We start from the raw sequence: 21656 nt of genomic DNA, 5'->3' as shown, positions 1-21656 counted from the left end.
CTGCACACAGGGGTGCAGCGTGCACTGCCCCCGCAAATCCCTGCGTGACACAAACCTTCCTCCCCCACGCTCTCCCAGCCCCTCGCAAACTATGAACGGATTGTTATTTTTGCCGATCGCCAGTAGCGGAAGAACCTCAGAAGGCATTCCCGTCTAGCCGCTAAACAGACGTCGCGTCCTTTCTTCTCGATTAGCGCGAATTCCCTTGCAGGGGAAGTCGTGCCTCTTTTAATGAGACGCGCAGCTTGTTGAGACAAGTCTAGACAGATCTCCCGCCGTCCCTCTCCCTGGCTGTTCTCCATTATTTCCCCTCCCCCCAAAATCACTGCTCCTTTAAAAAAAATGCACAGAACCCACAGGCAGGGGAAGGGTGGGGGGACAGCTAATTCTGCCAGATCTCAGCGAAGCACAAAGCAAACCAAAGCTGGAGCCAGAGGAGACACAGCTTCGAAGGCCAGACAAATCAAGAGACTGGTTTCTGAGCTTCGTTAGGAGTGGCAGAAGAGAAACCTAAGTGCAGGGTGTCTAACATGCAGCCCCGGGGCCAAATCAGGCCCCTGGAGGGCTCCTCTCAGCTGTCATCTGCTTCCTTCTCCCTCTCTGCTTCCTTCCTTCTGCATCACAGCTTGCTTTGCTAAAGGTAAAGGTGCAAGCACCAGTCGTTTCACGGCAGACTTTTTACGGGGTGGTTTGCCCTTGCCTTCCCCAGTCATCTACCCTTTCCCCCCAGCAAACTGGGTACTCCTTTCACCGACCTCGGAAGGAGGGAAGGCTGAGCAAACCTGGAGCCAGCCACCTGAACCAGCTTTCGCTGGCATCGAACTCAGGTTGTGAGCAGAGGGCTCTGACTGCAGTACTGCAGCTTTACCACTCTGTGCCACGGAACTCTAGGCTTATTTAATAGCGTTTGTTTTTTGCTTGTTTGCTAGGCTTGTTTAATTGCATAGGAGCTACAGAGCAAAGCCTCCATTTTCTCCATTGGCTGAGGCTCCTCCCTTGGGGAGGAAGGGGGAAAAGCTTGCTTTGCCAGGCTCTCTCAATCGCACGGCAGAGCTCCTGAGCCATGCCTCTCTCTTCCTTCTCTTGGCTGAGGCTCCCCCCTCCCTCCTGGTCCCCTGGACTGCATGGGAGAGATACAAAGGAAGCACCTTCGAGACCAATGATTGCTTAATGTTTTAAGCATGTTTCATTTTATTGAGTTTGTCTGTGTCCTTTGTAAAATTTATATCTCTGCTACCTGGCACTACATTTTATAACACAAATGGCCCAGCTCAACAAGGTCTCAAATGAACATATATATGAAGCTGCCTTCTACTGAATCAGACCCTCGGTCCATCAAAGTCAGTATTGTCTTCTCAGACTGGCAGCGGCTCTCCAGGGTCTCAAGCTGAGGTTTTTCACACCTATTTGCCAGGACCCTTTTTTGGAGATCTGGGACCTTCTGCTTACCAAGCAGACGCTCTGCCACTGAGCAACAGCCCCATTCATGGCTCTCCAGGGTCTCAAGCTGAGGTTTTTCACGCCTCTTTGCCTGGATCCTTTTGAGTTGGAGATGCCGGGGATTGAACCTGGGACCTTCTGCTTACCAAGCAGACGCTCTGCCACTGAGCTACAGCCCACTTCATGGCTCTCCAGGGTCTCAAGCTGAGGTTTTTCACGCCTCTTTGCCTGGATCCTTTTGAGTTGGAGATGCTGGGATTGAACCTGGGACCTTCTACTTCCCAAGCAGATGCTCTACCGCTGAGCCACCATCCCTCCCTTGACCAGTGGCTCTCCAGGGTCTCAAGCTGAGGTTTTTCACACCTACTTGCCTGGACCCTTTTTTAGAGATGCTGGGGATTGAACCTGGGACCTTCTACTTCCCAAGCAGATGCTCTACCGCTGAGCCACCATCCCTCCCTTGACCAGCAGTGGCTCTCCAGGGTCTCAAGCTGAGGTTTTTCACGCCTGCTTACTTGGACCCTTTTAAGTTGGAGATGCCAGGGATTGAACCTGGGGCCTTCTGCTTCCCAAGAAGATGCTCTACCACTGAGCCACCGTCCCTCCCCTCTCATTTATGTCAAATCCGTCCCTCATAACAAATGAGTTCGACAACCCTGCTTTAGTACAAGGGACGTATCCCTGGATGGCCATGATAATTCACATCAAGGACTTCCCCACAGGTGTGAAAACTGAACAGTGAAGATGACAGAAAGGAAGAAAAGTTCATTGATTTGCAATATGGTGGCCGGAGGAGAGCTTTACAGTTTCCGTGGCCCGCCAAAAAGACAAATCAGAGGGCTCTCGATTATAGAATCACAGAGCTGGAAGGCACCATAGAGGCTATCTAGTCCAACCCCCTGCTCAGTGCAGGATCAGCCTAGAGTGGGGTGTCAAATACGCAGCCCAAGGGCCGGATCAGAGCTACGGCTGACCCAAGGCCATTCCAGCAGGGGCAAGTGGAGGAGTGGGGAATCAAACCCGGTTCTCCCAGATAAGAGAGCTCTGGCTGACCCAAGGCCATTTCAGCAGGTGCAAGTGGAGGAGGGGGGAATCAAACCCGGTTCTCCCAGATAAGAGAGCTCTGACTGACCTAAGGCCATTCCAACAGGTGCAAGTGGAGGAGTGGGGAATCCAACCCGGTTCTCCCAGATAAGAGAGCTCTGACTGACCTAAGGCCATTCCAGCAGGTGCAAGTGGAGGAGTGGGGAATCCAACCCGGTTCTCCCAGATAAGAGAGCTCTGACTGACCTAAGGCCATTCCAGCAGGTGCAAGTGGAGGAGTGGGGAATCAAACCCGGTTCTCCCAGATGAGAGAGCTATGGCTGACCCAAAGCCATTCCAGGAGCTGCAAGTGGAGGAGTGGGGAATCAAGCCCGGCAGCTTCTGGGAGAGCCCTCTCAGTCCCACTGACCTCACAGGGTGTCTGTGGTGAGGGGAGAAGTTACAGGAGATTGTGAGCCGCTCTGAGACTCTGGCACAGAAAGAAGGGCGGACTATAAATCTACCTTCTTCTTCTTCTTCTTCCATTCTGTGATTTCTGCCCATGCCTAAGGCGGGCTCTTCTTCTAGCACAGGGGTGGCCAAACTGTGGCTTGGGAGCCACATGTGACCCTTTCATGCATACTGTGTGGCTCTCAAAGCCCCCACTACCCATAGGCCAGCTTGGAGAAGGCATTTCTCTCTTTAAATAATTTTTCCAAGCCTAGTCAGATGGTTGCTTGGAGAATGCATTCAAAGTTAAAGTTGCTTTCTTTCTACCTCTCTTTCCCCCATCTATTGCCTACCTTCCTGTCTTGCAGCTCTCAAACATCTTTCATGTTTTGCGGCTCTTAAACATCTGATAAGAACATAAGAAAAGCCATGTTGGATCTGGCCAATGGCCCTTCCAGTCCAACACTCTGTGTCACAGAAGGACATAAGAGAAAGCATGTTGGATGAGGCCAATGGCCCATCCAGTCCAACACTCTGTGTCACATAAGAACATAAGAGAAGCCATGTTGGATCAGGCCAGTGGCCCCTCCAGTCCAAAACTCTGTGTCACATAAGAACATAAGAGAAGCCATGTTGGATCAGGCCAGTGGCCCCTCCAGTCCAACACTCTGTGTCACATAAGAACATAAGAAAAGCCATGTTGGATCAGGCCAATGGTCCATCCAGTCCAACACTCTGTGTCACTTAAGAACATAAAAGAAACCATGTTGGATCAGGCCAATGGCCCATCCAGTCCAACATTCTGTGTCACAGAAGAACATAAGAGAAGCCATGTTGGATCAGGCCAATAGCCCATCCAGTCCAACACTCTGTGTCACACAGTGGCCCAAAAAATTATATATATATACACACACACACACTGTGGCTAATAGGCACTGACGGACCTCTGCTCCATATTTTTCTCTAACCCCCTCTTGAAGCGGGCTATGCTTGTAGCCGCCACCACCTCCTGTGGCAGTGAATTCCACGTTAGTCCCCCTTTGGGTGAAGGACTTCCTTTTATCTGTTCTAACCCGACTGCTCAGCAATTTCATCGAATGCCCACGAGTTCTTGTATTGTGAGAAAGAGAGAAAAGTACTTCTTTCTCTACTTTCTCTATCCCATGCATAATCTTGTAAACCTCTCTCATGTCACCCCGCAGTCGATGTTTCTCCCATGGTGTTTATTCTGTGTGGCTCATATGTTAAGCAAGTTTTGCCACCCCTGTTCTAGCATGATCTGAAGAAGATGATGGTGATTATATTGGATTTATACCCGCTCTTCACTCTGAATCTCAGAGCAGCTTACAATCTCCTTTCGCTTCCTCCCCTGCAAGATCCACCCTGTGAGGTAAATGGGGCTGAGAGAGCTCTGACAGAAACTGCCCTTTCAAGGACAGCTCTGCGAGAGCTATGGCGGACCCAAGGCCATTCCAGCAGCTGCAAGTGGAGCAGTGGGGAATCAAACCTGGTTCTCCCAGATAAGAGAGCTATGGCTGACCCAAGGCCATTCCAGCATGTGCAAGTGGAGGAGTGGGGAATCACACCCGGTTCAACCAGATAAGAGAGCTCTGGCTGACCCAAGGCCATTCCAGCAGCTGCAAATGGGAGAGTGGGGAATCAAACCCGGTTCTCCCAGATAAGAGAGCTCTGGCTGACCCAAGGCCATTCCAGCAGCTGCAAATGGGGGAGTGGGGAATCAAACCCGGTTCTTCCAGATAAGAGAGCTCTGGCTGACCCAAGGCCATTCCAGCAGCTGCAAGTGGAGGAGTGGGGAATCAAACCCGGTTCTCCCAGATAAGAGAGCTCTGGCTGACCCAAGGCCATTCCAGCAGCTGCAAGTGGAAGAGTGGGGAATCCAATCCGGTTCTCCCAGATAAGAGAGCTCTGGCTGACCCAAGGCCATTCCAGAAGGTGCAAGTGGAGGAGTGGAGAATCAGACCCGGTTCTCCCAAATAAGAGAGCTCTGGCTGACCCAAGGCCATTCCAGCAGCTGCAAATGGAGGAGTGGGGAATCCAACCGGGTTCTCCCAGATAAGAGAGCTCTGGCTGACCCAAGGCCATTCCAGCAGCTGCAAGTGGAGGAGTGAGGAATCAATCCCGGTTCTCCCATATGAACATATGAAGCTGCCTTCTACTGAATCAGACCTTTGGTCCATCAAAGTCAGTATTGTCTTCTCAGACTGGCAGCGGCTCTCCAGGGTCTCAAGCTGAGGTTTTTTCACACCTATTTGCCTGGACCCTTTTTTGGAGATGCCAGGGATTGAACCTGGGACCTTGAACATATGAAGCTGCCTTATACTGAATCAGCCCCTCGGTCCATCAAAGTCCCAGATAAGAGAGCTCTGGCTGACCCAAGGCCATTCCAGCAGCTGCAAGCGGAGGAGTGGGGAATCCAACCCGGTTCTCCCAGATAAGAGAGCTCTGGCTTACCCAAGGCCATTCCAGCAGCTGCAAGTAGAGGAGTGGGGAATCCAACCCGGTTCTCCCAGATAAGAGAGCTCTGGCTGACCCGAGGCCTTTCCAGCAGCTGCAAATGGAGGAGTGGGGCATCAAACCCGGTTCTCCCAGATAAGAGAGCTCTGGCTGACCCAAGGCCATTCCAGCAGGTGCAAGTGGAGGAGTGGGGCATCAAACCCGGTTCTCCCAGATAAGAGAGCTCTGGCTGACCCAAGGCCATTCCAGCAGCTGCAAGTGGAGGAGTGGGGCATCAAACCCGGTTCTCCCAGATAAGAGAGCTCTGGCTGACCCAAGGCCATTCCAGCAGGTGCAAGTGGAGGAGTGGGGCATCAAACCCGGTTCTCCCAGATAAGAGAGCTCTGGCTGACCCAAGGCCATTCCAGCAGGTGCAAGTGGAGGAGTGGGGCATCAAACCCGGTTCTCCCAGATAAGAGAGCTCTGGCTGACCCAAGGCCATTCCAGCAGCTGCAAGTGGAGGAGTGGGGAATCAAACCCGGTTCTCCGAGATAAGAGAGCTCTGGCTGACCCAAGGCCATTCCAGCTGCTGCAAGTGGAGGAGTGGGGAATCAAACCCGGTTCTCCCAGATAAGAGTGCTATGGCTGACCCAAGGCCTTTCCAGCTGCTGCAAGTGGAGGAGTGGGGAATCAAACCCGGTTCTCCCAGATAAGAGAGCTATGGCTGACCCGAGGCCTTTCCAGCAGCTGCAAGTGGAGGAGTGGGGCATCAAACCCGGTTCTCCCAGATAAGAGTCCATGCACGTAACCACTACCGCAAACTGGCTCTGGGGGTTGAGACGTGCAATATCCCCGCAAACAGGTCATGGCTTACAAGAATGCCAGCTGTGCCTAAAAAGCAGAACAGTCTAAGAAGCAAGCCGGCTGGAAACAGCACACAGCTTCTATGCAACAGGCTATTTTAAGTAATGCAAACAGACAAGATCTTCTGACTCAAACTGGGGGGGGGGGGGGCGGCTGCTGTGTGCTCCAGCCTCTTAAAAGTTACGTATCCAAACCATTTTTCTCCCACAAGCAGCTCCTGTTCCTTAGAAGTGTTGAACTCATTTGTTATGAGGGCCAGATGTGACATAAATGAGGCCTTGTCGGGCTGGGCTTTGCGTGTGCCTATTTAAGATATCAACTTTTTATAGGGCACAGACAAACACGACTAAATAAAACATGCTTAAAACAATAGCACGTGTTGTCTTAAAGGTGCTTTTTTTTGCATTTCTCCTATGGGATCCAGGGAACTGGGTAAAGGAAGCTCTGGCTCTTTCCCTCCCTCCCATGGGACAAGGAGGGGAGGAGCCTCAGCAATGGAGAAAATTGAGGTTTCCCCCTGTAGCTCACGTGTAATTGAGCAAGTTTAAGTATGCAACAGGCAAGTTCCGCTGACTCAAAGGTATAGGGAGAAGGAAGCAGATGACAGCCAGTTGCTCGGGGGCCTGATAGCAGCCCTCTGGGGGGGCCCGATTCAGCCCCCGGGCTCAACATAAGGAGGAACTTCCTGACCGTTAGAGCGGTTCCTCAGTGGAACAGGCTTCCTCGGGAGGTGGTGGGCTCTCCTTCCATCCTTGGAGGTTTGGCTTATGTAATTCTGACCATTGTATTTATTGGCAACAGTGTGCGTGCGTTACAACATTTTGACTTTTTTGCCAGATGTATCATTACTGTTTTGTGTATTTTTCACATCTTTGCGTAATTAAGTACATTGGTTTCATTGAACACGGGAGAGATCTGGTGTTTTCTGGTTCGTTCCTCACCTCTGGAAGATGCTTTTCTGCCTTTGCATACACATTACACATGGGCTTGTTTGTGCGACTTTTGTTCCTGCCTGCTTATGTCCTCTAGGGGCAGTCACACCCCATTATTCAGTATCTCCCAAAAGGCAGAATTTTTTTTTGTAGGGAGAGGAAGTTCCTGTACTGAAATCGACTTCTCCAGGGGTGGAATTCTAGCAGGAGCTCCTTTGCATATTAGGCACACACACCTGATGTAGCCAATCCTCCAAGGCTTACAAAAAAGAGCCTTGTCAGCTCTTGGAGGATTGGCTGCATCAGGGGGGCGTGGCCTAATAGGCAAAGGAGGTCCTGCTAGAATTCCTTCCAGGGCTCTTCCTACAGGGCCTGCTGGAAGCTCCAGGAGGATAGGCTGCATCAGGGGTGTGTGGCCTAATAGGCAACGAGGTCCTGCTAGAATTCCTAACAGGGCTCTTCCTACAGGGCCTGCTGGAAGCTCCAGGAGGATTGGCTGCATCAGAGGTGTGTGGCCTAATATGCAAAGGAGGTCCTGCAGAATTCCCTTACAGGGATCTTCGTACAGGGCCTACTGAGAGCTCCAGGAGGATTGGCTGCATCAGGGGGCGTGGCCTAATAGGCAAAGGAGGTCCTGCTAGAATTCCTTACAGGCTCTTCGTACAGGGGCCTACTGAGAGCTCCAGGAGGATTGGCTACATCAGGGTGTGTTGGCCTAATAGGCAAAGGAGGTCCTGCTAGAATCCTTACAGGGCTCTTCGTACAGGCCTACTGGAAGCTCCAGGAGGATTGGCTGCATCAGGGGCGTGGCCTAATATGCAAAGGAGGTCCTGCTAGAAATCTTTACAGGGCTCTTCATACAGGGCCTGCTGAAGCTCCAGGAGGATTGGCTGCATCAGGGTGTGTGGCCTAATGGGCAAAGGAGGTCCTGCTAGAATTCCTTACAGGGCTCTTCGTATAGCGCCTACTGAGAGCTCCAGAGAATTGGCTACATCAGGGGTGTGTGGCCTAATAGGCAAAGGTGTCCTGCTAGAATTCCTCACAGGCTCTTCGTACAGGGCCTGCTGGAAGCTCCGGGAGGATTGGATGCATCAGGGGTGTGGCCTAATAGGCAAAGGAGGTCCTGCTAGAATTCCTCACAGGCTCTTCGTACAGGGCCTGCTGAAGCTCCAGGAGGATTGGCTGCATCAGGGGGTGTGGCCTAATAGGCAAAGGAGGTCCTGCTAGAATTCCTTACAGGGCTCTTCGTACAGGCCTACTGAGAGCTCCAGGAGGATTGGCTGCCTCAGGGGTGTGTGGCCTAATATGCAAAGGAGGTCCTGCTAGAATTCCTTACAGGCCTACTGTAAAGCTCCAGGAGGATTGGCTGAATCAAGGGGGTGTGGCCTAATAGGCAAAGGAGTCCTGCTAGAATTCCTTACAGGGCTCTTCATACAGGGCCTACTGAAGCTCCAGGAGGATTGGCTGCATCAAGGGGGTGTGGCTTAAAAGGCAAAGGAGGTCCTGCTAGAATTCCTTACAGGGCTCTTCGGTACAGGGCCTCGCTGGACGCTCCAGGAGGATTGGCTGCATCAGGGTGTGTGGCCTAATAGGCAAAGGAGGTCCTGCTAGATTCCTTACAGGCTCTTCGTACAGGGCCTACGAGAGCTCCAGGATTGGCTGCATCAGGGGGTGTGGCCTAATATGCAAAGGAGGTCCTGCTAGAATTCCTTACAGGGCTCTTCGTACAGGCCTACTGGAAGCTCCAGGAGGATTGGCTGCATCAGGGGTGTGTGCCTAATATGCAAAGAGGTCCTGCTAGAATTCTTTACAGGGCTCTTTGTACAGGGCCTATTGGAAGCTCCAGGAGATTGGCTGCATCAGGGGTGTGTGGCCTAATAGGCAAAGGAGGTCCTGTTAGAATCCCACCCCTTACTTCTCCAGATAGAGCCACTGACTCCTCTTATTCTGGTTTTTTCCCTTTCAAAAGAGCGGACTTCTCTTTCCTTTCTCTCTGGAGCAAAATCAACAGATCCTGTTGTAACTTCAGCCCTTCACGGTTATCTTCCGTCATACACCGTCAATTTTGTTATTTCATTTATCCCCCCATCTTTCCCAATGAGGGACACGAGGCAGCTTACATATTTTCCTCTCCCCCATTTGTCCTCCCAACAACCTTGTAAGGTAAGTTAGGCTGAGAGAGCATGTGACCAAGATCACCCAGCGAGCTTCCATGGCAGAAATGGGGATTCAAACCCGGGTCTCCCGGATACTAGTCCAACACTCTGAACCACTCCATCACGCTGCTCTGACAGTAAGATCATATGATGCTGCCTTCTACTGAATCAGACCCTGGTCCATCAGAGTCATAATGCCCCTGTATAAATCGATGGTGCGGTCTCATTTGGAGTACTGTGTGCGTTCTGGTCGCCGCACCTCAAAAAGGATATTATAGCATTGGAGAAAGTCCAGAAAAGGGCAACTAGAATGATTAAAGGGCTGGAGCACTTTCCCTATGAGAAGGTTGAAACGGCTTGGGACTCTTTAGCTTGGAGAAACGTCGACTGCGGGGTGACATGATAGAGGTTTACAAGATAATGCATGGGATGGAGAAAGTAGAGAAAGAAGTACTTTCTCCCTTTCTCACAATACAAGAACTCGTGGCATTCGATGAAATTGCTGAGCAGACAGGTTAAAACGGATAAAAGGAAGTCCTTCTTCACCCAAAAGGGTGATTAACATGTGGAATTCACTGCCACAGGAGGTGGTGGCGGCCACAAGTATAGCCACCTTCAAGAGGGGTTTAGATAGAAATATGGAGCCACAGTGTATGTGTGTATATAAAATTTTTTGCCACTGTGTGACCACAGAGTGTTGGACTTGATGGGCCGTTGGCCTGATCCAACATGGCTTCTCTTATGTTCTTATGCTCTTAAAGTCATATTGTCTTCTCAACTGGCAGCGGCTCTCCAGAATCTCAAGCTGAGGTTTTTCACACCTATTTGCCTGGACCCTTTTTGGAGATGCCGGGGATTGAACCTGGGACCTTCTGCTTCCCAAGCAGATGCTCTACCACTGAGCCACTGTCCCTCCCGGGTAAGGTGTGTCTTGCCTAGGGGGGTTTTTTTAGCAGGAACGTACAGGAATGCAGTTCCAGCAGCTTTGGAGTCAGGGAGTGTGGCTTAATATGTAAGTGAGTTACTGCTGGGCTTTTTCAACAAAAAAAACCCTGTGCAAAACAATGGTGAAGTCAGGGGCGTGGCCTAATATGCAAATGAGTTCCTGCTGCATAATGAAACTGGGAACTGAAATTTTTATGTATACATTTTATGTTGTACACCCAAGGTGATTGTACACCTTGGTTTTTTTAAGGCACTTGTTAGCTTATTTTCTTTCTTTTTTGGATGGGTCTCTGACCGTTTTAAATTTGATTTGAGTACCTGCTGCCCTGGGCAAAACAATGGTGACGTCAGGGTGTGTGTGGCTCATATGCAAATGAGCTCCTGCTGGGCTTTTCCCTACAAAAATGGAGATGCCTCTTAGCATCTACAAATTCTGCAGAACACTCCCTTCCTGCCCCCTCTTCTATTGCAACATCTCTTTGGTCAAAACAGAACTGATTAGAAACTGCCTCAAACATTCCTAAGAAAAGGACTGTTGGACTTCAAGGAGAAACTGGTTAAGGAGGAATTAAAGAGAATTTCACTTTACAATTCTATGCATAGACAGGACGTGGGGGGAGGAGGAGGATGAAAGAAGACTGCAGATTTATACCTCACCCTTTTCTCCGAATCAAGAGTCTCAAAGCGACTGACAATCTCCTTTATCTTCTTCCCCCACAACAGACACCCTGTGAGGCAGGTGGTGCTGAGAAGGTTCTCCCAGAAGCTGCCCTTTCAAGGACAACTCCTATGAGAGCTATATCTGACCCAAGGCCATTAAGGAGGAATTAAAGAGAATTTCACTTCTACAATCCTATGCATAGACAGGAAGTGGGGGGAGAAGGAGGGTGAAGAAGACCGCAGATTTATACCTCACCCTTTCTCCGAATCAAGAGTCTCAAAGCGGCTGACAATCTCCATTATCTTCTTCCACCACACAGACACCCTGTGAGGCAGGTGGTGCTGAGAGAGTTCTCCCAGAAGCTGCCTTTCAAGGACAACTCCTATGAGAGCTATATCTAACCAAGGCCATTAAGGAGGAATTAAAGAGAATTTCACTTACAATCCTATGCATAGACAGGAAGTGGGGGGAGAAGGAGGTGAAGAAGACCGCAGATTTATACCTCACCCTTCTCTCCGAATCAAGAGTCTCAAAGCAGCTGACAATCTCCTTTATCTTCTTCCCCCACAACAGACACCCTGTGAGGCAGGTGGTGCGGAGAGAGTTCTCCCAGAAGCTGCCCTTTCAAGGACACTCCTATGAGAGCTATATCTGACCCAAGGCCATTAAGGAGGAATTAAAGAGAATTTCACTTTACAATCCTATGCATAGACAGGAAGTGGGGGAGAAGGAGGGTGAAGAAGACCACAGATTTATACCTCACCCTTCTCTCCAAATCAAGAGTCTCAAAGCGGCTGACAATCTCCTTTATCTTCTTGCCCCACAACAGACACCCTGTGAGGCAGGTGGTGCGGAGAGAGTTCTCCCAGAATCTGCACTTTCAAGGACAACTCCTATGAGAGCTATATCTGACCCAAGGCCATTCCAGCAGCTGCAAGTGGAGGAGTGGGGAGTCAAACCCGGTTTCTCCAGATAAGAGAGCTCTGGCTGACCCAAGGCCATTCCAGCAGCTGCAAGTGGAGGAGTGGGGAATCAAACCGGTTCTCCCAGATAGAGAGCTCTGGCTGACCCAAGGCCATTCCAGCAGCTGCAAGTGGAGGAGTGGGGAGTCAAACCCGGTTCTCCCAGATAAGAGAGCTCTGGCTGACCCAAGGCCATTCAGCAGCTGCAAGTGGAGGAGTGGGGAATCAAACCCGGTTCTCCCAGATAAGAGAGCTCTGGCTGACCCAAGGCCATTCCAGCAGCTGCAAGTGGAGGAGTGGGGAGTCAACCCGGTTCTCCCAGAAAAGAGAGCTCTGGCTGACCCAAGGCCATTCCAGCAGCTGCAAGTGGAGAGTGGGGATCAAACCGGTTCTCCCAGATAAGAGAGCTCTGGCTGACCCAAGGCCATTCCAGCAGCTGCAAGTGGAGGAGTGGGGAATCAAACCCGGTTCTCCCAGAGAAAGAGAGCTCTGGCTGACCAAGGCCATTCCAGCAGCTGCAAGTGGAGGAGTGTGGAATCAAACCCGGTTCTCCCAGATAAGAGAGCTCTGGCTGACCCAAGGCCATTCCAGCAGCTGCAAGTGGAGGAGTGGGGAGTCAAACCCGGTTCTCCCAGATAAGAGTCTGCACAGCTTACCACTACACTAAACTGGAGAGCAATGAGGTGGGGAAAACCTGTTCTTCATTCCTGGCATCTGGAGTGCCTGTGTCAGGGGCGGGGAGGTACAGACACACTACACCCTCCCCAAATCCATGGGTGCTCCCACTGACGGTGAGCAATAATTCTGTCAAAGAACCACCCCCCGCCACTTGGAGAGAAAAATACGAAAACTGTGCATCATTTTTGACAAGAAAACCACCACATTTTCACTGAAGGATTCATTTGCAAGTTGGATTCAGAATCGAGGGCTCGGAACTTAAGGCTGGCCAATTAAGTTGGCAAGGACTTCAGCATTCACAGAGAGAAGATAATGACCATGTACCCATTCTGTACCCAAGTTTCTCATTCTGAAGACTGCGGATATACCCCACACTCATTGCAAGAGGCCAGCTGTCTGACCTGCACAGGAGGTACAAGAAGGCCTCAGATTCAGTGGGAGCTCACAGGAGAGCAGCTCCTGACCTTTCTGAGAGTTCCACTCCTCCTTCTGAGAGTTCCACCCTCCTTCTGAGAGTTCCACTCCTTCTGAGAGTTCCACTCCTCCTCCTGTGAGTTCCACTCCTCCTTCTGAGAGTTCACTCCTCCTGAGAGTTCCACTCCTCCTTCTGAGAGTCCACTCCTCCTTCTGAGAGTTCCACCCCTCCTTCTGAGAGTTCCACTCCTCCTCCTGGAGTTCCACTCCTCCTTCTGAGAGTTCCACCCCTCCTTCTGAGAGTTCCACTCCTCCTGAGAGTTCCACTCCTCCTCCTGGAGTTACACTCCTCCTCCTGGAGTTACACTCCTCCTTCTGAGAGTTCCACCCCTCCTTCTGAGAGTTCCACCCCTCCTGAGAGTTCCATTCCTCCTCCTGGAGTTCCACTCCTCCTTCTGAGAGTTCCACCTCCTTGTCCATTGGATAGTAGGTGCAGCTGCATAACAATCCCTGAATGAGCTCCACCACGCTATTTTTCTACAAAATGTCCCCTGGGTACAAGCCTTGTACTAAAAGCACCCAATCAGAAGTCAGGAAACCCTGACCATTAGGATGTGAACAGAACAGAGGTGGGCGCAGAAGAGAGCGACGAAGATGAGGGAATGCTCAGTCTGGAGAAGAGGATGCTGGGGAACGGGATTGCTCTCTTGAAGAATGGGAAAGGTTGTCTCCTAAGTGGAGGCAGGGAGCTGTTCCTATTGGCAGCAGAGGAGAGGACTTGCACTCATGGGTTTAAATTATGGGCAGGAAGGAAAAAGAAGAAGACCGCAGACTTATATCCCTCCCTGCTCTCTGAATCAGAGACTCAGAGCGGCTTACAATCTCCCTATATCTTCTCCCCCCACAACAGACACCCTGTGAAGTGGGTGGGGCTGAGAGAGCTCTACGTACTTAACCGCTACACCAAACTGGAAGAGGAGAGGGTTTATACCCTGTCCTTCCCTCGGAGTCTCAGTGTGGCTTACAATCTCCTTCCCTTCCTCTTCCCACAATTGACACCCCGTGAGGTAGGCAGGGCTGAGAGAGCTCTGAGAGAACTGCTCTTGAGAGAACAGCTCTGAGAGAACTGTAGCTTGCCCGAGGTCACGCCAACAGCTGCATACGGAGAAGTGGGGAATCAAACCCGGTTCTCCAGATCAGAATCCACTGCTCTTCACTTCAGCAGTGGCACTGGCTGCCGCGGGAGGTGCTGAGCTGCCCCCTCCCTGGCTGTCTTCAAGCTGCGGCTGGACGAACCTTTGTCAAGGATGCTTTAGGCCAGGGGCAGCCAAACTTGTTTAATGTAAGAGCCACAAAAAATAAATTCCAGATGTTTGAGAGCCACACGACTTGGAACGTCAGATGCTTAAGATGCCGGTTTGGTGTAGTGGTTAAGTGTGCGGACTCTTATCTGGGAGAACCGGGTTTGAATCCCCACTCGTCCACTTGCACCTGCTGGAATGGCCTTGGGTCAGCCATAGGTCTGGCAGAGCTTGTCTTTGAAAGGGCAGCTGCTGTGAGAGCCCTCTCCAGCCCCACCCACCTCACAGGGTGTCTATTGTGGGGGAGGAAGGTAAAGGAGATTGTGATCCGCTCTGAGACTCTTCGGAGTGGAGGGCGGGATCTAAATCCAATATCTTCATCTACCTCACAGGGTGTCTGTTGTGGGGGAGGAAGGGAAAGGAGACTGTGAGCCGCTCTGAGACTCTTCGGAGTGGAGGGCGGGATCTAAATCCAATATCTTCATCTACCTCACAGGGTGTCTGTTGTGGGGGAGGAAGGGAAAGGAGATTGTGAGCCGCTCTGAGACTCTTCGGAGTGGAGGGCGGGATCTAAATCCAATATCTTCATCTACCTCACAGGGTGTCTGTTGTGGGGGAGGAAGGGAAAGGAGATTGTGAGCCGCTCTGAGACTCTTCGGAGTGGAGGGCGGGATATAAATCCAATTTCTTCATCTACCTCACAGGGTGTCTGTTGTGGGGGAGGAAGGGAAAGGAGATTGTGAGCCGCTCTGAGACTCTTCGGAGTGGAGGGCGGGATATAAATCCAATATCTTCATCTACCTCACAGGGTGTCTGTTGTGGGGGAGGAAGGGAAAGGAGATTGTGAGCCGCTCTGAGACTCTTCGGAGTGGAGGGCGGGATATAAATCCAATATCTTCATCTACCTCACAGGGTGTCTGTTGTGGGGGAGGAAGGGAAAGGAGATTGTGAGCCGCTCTGAGACTCTTCGGAGTGGAGGGCGGGATATAAATCCAATATCTTCATCTACCTCACAGGGTGTCTGTTGTGGGGGGGGGGAGGTAATGGAGATTGTGAGCCGCTCTGAGACTCTTCGGAGTGGAGGGCGGGATATAAATCCAATATCTTCTTCTTCATCTTTTTCTTAAGAGCCACAAGACTGGAACATCAGATGTTTGAGAGCCACAAGACTTGAACGTCAGATGCTTGAGAGCCACAAGACTTGTAACATCAGATGCTTGAGAGCCACAAGACTCAAACATCAGATGTTTGAAAACCACAAGGCAGGGAGAGAGGGGTAGAAAGAAACAACTTTAACTATAAATGCATTCTCCAAGCTGCTGGCTGGCTTGGCGAAGCGATTTAAAGTGAGAAATGCCTTCTTCGAGCTGGCCAACAGGCCAGTGGGGGCTTTGAGAGTCACACAATCAATGCTCCCTCCAAGCCATGGAGTCTTATGAGCAAATATTCTACTTAGTGAGCTACCGCCATTACAGTTGTGAGCGACTGGCATTCAAGCTGTGAGCTACCGCATAAATGAGTTTGCTCTGGGGCTATTTTCCCTGCGCTAAGACAAAAATGTGTGAGGCAGAGGCCAAAAATCTGTGAGGGAGCTCACACAAACTCAGCTTAGAGGGAACACTGCACACAATAGGTGTGAAAGAGCCACTGTTTGGTGTCCTGCTTTAGGCTGATCCAGCACTGAGTGCAGGGGGGGGGGGGGCGGGGTTGGACTAGATGCCCTGCATAGACCCTCCCAAATCTGCAATGCTATTCATTCTAGTTTTAACGTTCCTCCACAAGATTCAATTGGGATAAAAACCAATATTTGTGAAACATTCGCTAGCCAGACGTTTATGGATCAGTTACCTATAGATGGCGATTTGAAGGGGTATTTGTCAGGAAGGTCCACTCTAACTTTCCACACTCCACCTTCGTACGGTGCTGCGAATCAGGGAGAGAGAAAAATAAAATGTGTTAAGTTGTGCAGACCAAAACATCAATGGAAATTTACCTAGAGTATCAGCCTGGCTGGACACCAAGGACAAAACGGTCACCTCAAGAACAGACTACTGTAACGCCTTCTACATGGGGCTGCCCTTGACTCAACTTCGGAGGCTACAACTGGTGCAAAACTCAGCCGCCAGGCTGTTCGTGGAGCTACCTGTATGGGAGCACATCCAACCTGTGCTGAAAGCGTTACGCTGGTTGCCTGTGGTGTTCCGGAATTGCTTCAAGGGGCTGGTTATAACCTTTAAAGCCCTATATGGCCTAGGACCTGTCTACCTTCAGGACTGCCTTTCTCCATACGTACCCCAGAGAGCACTACGTTCAGGGTCTCAAAATCCCCTTAAGATCCCTGAACTGAAATTCCACTTTGGTGTCCTCTCAGGCACTAGCTAACAAATTCCAGTTGATCAGGTCATGTTCACAACTGGGCCTTGATTAAAACCGAAGCGAATGGCTAAGATTTGAATGCATCTTTCATTTCAAGAGGGAATGGGGACAAATAGGTTGCCCCGAAGGCTTAATGGACATGAATGAACTATTGAGTGTGAACCTGGACTGGTAGAATATCACACCGCTTAGGTCTATTCACAGGAGTGGCCAAACTCGCTTAATGTAAGAGCCACATAAAATAAACATCAGATGTTTGAGAGGAGAAGGAAGGAAGGAAGGAAGGAAGGAAGGAAGGAAGGAAGGAAGGAAGGAAGGAAGGAAGGCAGGCAGGAGGGAAGGAAGGAAGGCAGGAAGGAAGGAAGGAAGGAAGGAAGGAAGGAAGGAAGGAAGGAAGGAAGGAAGGAAGGAAGGAAGGCGGGAGGGAAGGAAGGAAGGAAGGAAGGAAGGAAGGAAGGAAGGAAGGAAGGAAGGAAGGAGGGAGGGAGGGAGGGAGGGAAGGAGGGAGGGAAGGAAGGAAGGAGGGAAAGAAGGAAGTAGGGAGGGAGGAAGGAAGGAGGGAAGGAAGGAAGGAAAGAAGTAGGGAGGGAAGGAGGGAAGGAAGGAAGGAAGTAGGGAGGGAGGGAAGGAAGGAAGTAGGGAGGGAGGGAGGGAAGGAAGGAAGTAGGGAGGGAGGGAGGGAAGGAAGTAGGGAGGGAAGGAAGGAAGGAAGGAAGGAAGTAGGGAGGGAGGGAGGGAGGGAGGGAAGGAAGGAAGGAAGGAGGGAGGGAGGGAAGGAGGGAGGGAAGGAGGGAAGGAAGGAGGGAAAGAAGGAAGTAGGGAGGGAGGGAAGGAAGGAGGGAAGGAAGGAAGGAAGTAGGGAAGGAAGGAAGGAGGGAGGGAAGGAAGGAAGGAAGTAGGGAGGGAGGGAAGGAAGGAAGGAAGTAGGGAGGGAGGGAGGGAAGGAAGGAAGGAAGTAGGGAGGGAGGGAGGGAAGGAAGGAAGTAGGGAGGGAGGGAGGGAAGGAAGGAAGTAGGGAGGGAGGGAGGGAAGGAAGGAAGTAGGGAGGGAGGGAAGGAAGGAAAGAAGGAAGGAGGGAAAGAAGGAAGTAGGGAGGGAAGGAAGTAGGGAGGGAGGGAAGAAAGGAGGAAAGGAGGGAAGGAAGAAGGGAAGGAAGGAAAGAAGGAAAGAGGGAAGGAAGGAGAGAGGGAAGGAAAGAAGGAAGGAAGCAAGCTGGGTGAGAGAGGTAGAGGTAGAAAGAAAGCAACTTTGAATGCATTCTCCAAGCTGCCAGTTGGCTTGGAGAAGTGATTTAAAGAGAGATCTGCCCTCTCTCTCTGTTTTTGCCTCCTCCAAGCTGGCTGATGGGGCGGGATGGGGGGGCTTCGAGAGCCACACAATACATGTGAAAGAACCACACGTGGCTCCCGAGCCGCAGTTTGGCCCGCCGTGGTCTAGGGCAAGGGAACAGATGAACACAGCTGAGATTTGCAGCAACCGTGTAGATGAACAGATGAACACTCTTAAAACGGATGCTTGTCTCATTTCACGGCTGTATCGAATCCTATTGTCTAAACTCGAAGCAACCTTACCCTCTTACACCACCCAATGGCATAAAGACTGTGGCATCATCCTTTCTCCCGACCAATGGGACTCTATATGGGCTAGTGATGCCCTACAATCTACCATTATAAATATATCTCAACAAAACTTTAAATTGATAGCACGTTGGTACCTTACTCCTAACCAGTTCTCCCATATGACCCAGTTAGGCTCTTCAGACTGCTGGAGAAACTGTGGGCTCAAAGCCTCTTATTTTCACTGCTGGTGGGACTGCCCCAAAATCAGACCATTCTGGACCTCAATTTGTGCCCATCTCTCCTCCCTAACTGGGGTCTTGATCCCAGATGAACCAACAAGGATACTTCTCAATCATTGGTCCGATACCCGTCTTTCATCTTCTAAAAAATCCTTGATAGTTAAACTCCTGACAGCTGCTAAAACCACGATTGCGCAGTCCTGGAAAAACTCATTGAATTTGACACTTGACAACTGGCTACTTAAAGTCTGGAACACATTGTAATGGATAAAATTCAGGCAGCCATAGACCACAAAGACCCATACCAAGCCTACGCTAAATATCTGGCAACTTGGCTTCCCATTCTAGAAAAGCTTGACACCGATCCATTTTATGCTAACTCTTATTCTAAAAATAAAATGTATAAGGATTTCCTTTTGCTATAAAATTCTCTTAACAAGTTAATTTCAAGTTATTTAAAGTGTATTATATCTTCCTTTTTCCTTTCCCCGATCTTATTTTATTTTCAAATACTGTGTTACTATAATTATAATTACTATTACCTTCAGTTTGTATTTTGTTTTTAAAGGTTGTTTTTGCTCTGTATTCTGTCTATTAAGCTTACGATGTTATTTCTGTTAATCTTGACGGTAAACTTCTTGCGCTATGGATTGTAAGCTACTTTTATGCCTTAATAAAATGTTTAAAGTTTAAAAAAAAAAAAAACGGATGCTTCATTGCATGAAACCTAAAACGGACACTTCGTTGCGTTAAACCTGACCACGCAGACATCCTTGACTTTTTTTGAACAGACGAGCAAAGGTTCCTGTACTTACTTCCTTGTGGTCCATAGAACTTCACTACAAATTCGTTGAGTCCGCCAAGTATTGTGACTTCATGTTTGCTCTCGATACTGGTGCATCAAAGTCAAGGAAACGTTTTGTGGGTATTGAGTCGGCCTCCTCGGAATCTGGGCACCCCGGGAACATCTAAACGCCAACATTGTTAGGAACGCTTCCAAGACAGATCTTGAGTAATCCTTCTGTCAATAAGGCCCATTCAAAAATATATTTGGAGGTTATTTCCTGCCATTTAATGCAGAAGAATGCATATGACAGACAAAATAAAGCAAACACAGTTGGAGTCACAAAAAACCCATAACTTGCAATTGCTTTACACCCAGGTGTTTCTGGTTACAAATTCGCATCCTTCGCGGTATGTCTGCTTCAGCTCTCTTTAAAAAAGCGACTAGCGACTAGCAAACACAAACGCCAGATAACCGCTGGATAACAGAAATGCAAACATGTTCTTTGGCAGAAAATTCGACCGAGCTAAATGAAAATTCACTAGAATCCTGACAAAACCCGGGCTGCTTCTGCAGATGTGCAGTTTAACTTAAAAGAGGTGGCAGGTGAGGCATACAAATCTTCCTGACTGACCCCAGCATGCCTTCAACTCTTCTTCTTTTTCAGATTTTTACCAAGGTGGGGGGAAAAAATACTAACCCACGGTGCCCTGGATTTTCTCATCTCTGTGACCTATTCTCCAGCTCAGGGGTGTCAACATGCGGTCCGAGAGCCAGATCAGGCCCCTGGAGGGCTCCTATCAGGCCCCCGAGCAACTCACTGTCATCTGCTTCCTTTTCCTTCTCTCTCGCTTCCTTCTGCGTCACAGCTTGCTTTGCCAGGCTCACTCAATCGCACAGGAGCTAGAGGAAAGCACCTCCCTTGGGGAGGAAGTGGGAGAAGGAGAGCTAGCTTTGCCAGGCTCTCTCAATCGCACAGCAGAGCTACCAAGCCAAGCCTCTCTTCCTTCTGTTGACTGAGGTTCAGCAAACCAGTGAGGTGGATTAGACTGAGTGTGTGTGTCTGTGACCTTTATAAATTTTATATATTCCTGACCTGGCATTACATTTTGTGATGCACATGACCCAGCCTGACAAGGTCAAGATCCGACCCTCATAGCAAATGAGTTGGATACCCTTGCATAGGCTGTTAGACCCTAGATGACCCGAATTCTTGCAAATGTTGCTAGCTCCCCTGGAGATCTCAGCACTTCCCAGAAGGTTAGGTTTTGGAAAACAGCTTTAAGTGGTTCTGCTGTTTCCAAAAACATAAGAACATAAGAGAAGCCATGTTGGATCAGGCCAATGGCCCATCCAGTCCTACACTCTGTGTCACACAGTGGCCAATATATGTGTGTGTGTGTATACACACACACACACACACATATATATATATACTGTGGCTAATAGACACTGATGGACCTCTGCTCCATATTTTTATCTAAATCCCTCTTGAAGGTGGCTATGCTTGTGGCCGCCACCGCCTCCTGTGGCAGTGAATTCCACATGCCAATCACCCTTTGGGTAATAATAATAATAATAACAACAACAACAACTTTTTATTTGTATCCCACCCTCCCCGCGAGCAGGCTCAGGGCGGCTCACAACATGTGAATACAGTATACAATAAAACCATGTGCAATCAATTATAAATTCATATACAATTTCAATATAAAATCATCCTTAAAATCATTAAAATTACATTAAACTTAAGATTATGGTGCTATAATTAAGATCTTTCATAAAATCCAGTGATTAAGAAGCGAAGAAGGACTTCCTTTTATCCGTTTTAACCTGTCTGCTCAGCAATTTCATCGAATGCCCACAAGGTCTTGTATTGTGAGAAAGGGAGAAAAGTACTTCTTTCTCTACTTTCTCCATCCCATGCATTATCTTGTAAACCTCTATCATGTCACCCACAGTCGACGTTTCTCCAAGCTAAAGAGTCCCAAGCGTTTCAACCTTTCTTCATAGGGAAAGTGCTCCAGCCCTTTAATCATTCTAGTTGCCCTTTTCTGGACTTTCTCCAATGCTAGAATATCCTTTTTGAGGTGCGGCGACCAGAACTGCACACAGTACTCCAAATGAGACTGCGCCATCGATTTTTACAGGGGCATTATGATACTGGCTGATTTGTTTTCAATTCCCTTCCTAATAATTCCCAGCATGGCGTTGGCCTTTTTTATTGCAAACGCACACTGTCCTGACATTTTCAGTGAGTTATCTACCATGACCCCAAGATATTTCTCTTGGTCAGTCTCTGCCAGTTCACACAGGACAGGCCTGATAGGAGCCCTCCAGGGGCCTGATTTGGCCCTGAACCACAAATTTGACACCCTGGTGTAGAGGGTGCCGAAGGTTTTTAGGACCTGAAAAGTG

The 21656-nt window shown here is 49.6% G+C and overlaps 1 protein-coding gene across 1 annotated transcript in view; it reads right to left on the bottom strand.

The window, feature by feature from the left end:
* UBE2H (ubiquitin conjugating enzyme E2 H) overlaps window positions 1-21656 on the bottom strand; it is a 97448-nt gene that overhangs the window by 16152 nt on the left and 59640 nt on the right. The window contains exons 2-3 of the mRNA XM_060246033.1: window positions 19270-19346; window positions 16129-16203 (exon numbers count right to left, since the gene is read on the bottom strand). Coding sequence (XP_060102016.1) covers window positions 16129-16203; window positions 19270-19346 — 152 coding nt within the window. The remainder of the gene's footprint in view (window positions 1-16128; window positions 16204-19269; window positions 19347-21656) is intronic.

This window comes from Heteronotia binoei, chromosome 8 (genome assembly GCF_032191835.1).
Source record: "Heteronotia binoei isolate CCM8104 ecotype False Entrance Well chromosome 8, APGP_CSIRO_Hbin_v1, whole genome shotgun sequence".
NCBI lineage: Eukaryota > Metazoa > Chordata > Lepidosauria > Squamata > Gekkonidae > Heteronotia > Heteronotia binoei.
Note: the sequence above shows the minus strand (reverse complement) of the source record. Positions and strands in the feature narration are given on the sequence as shown.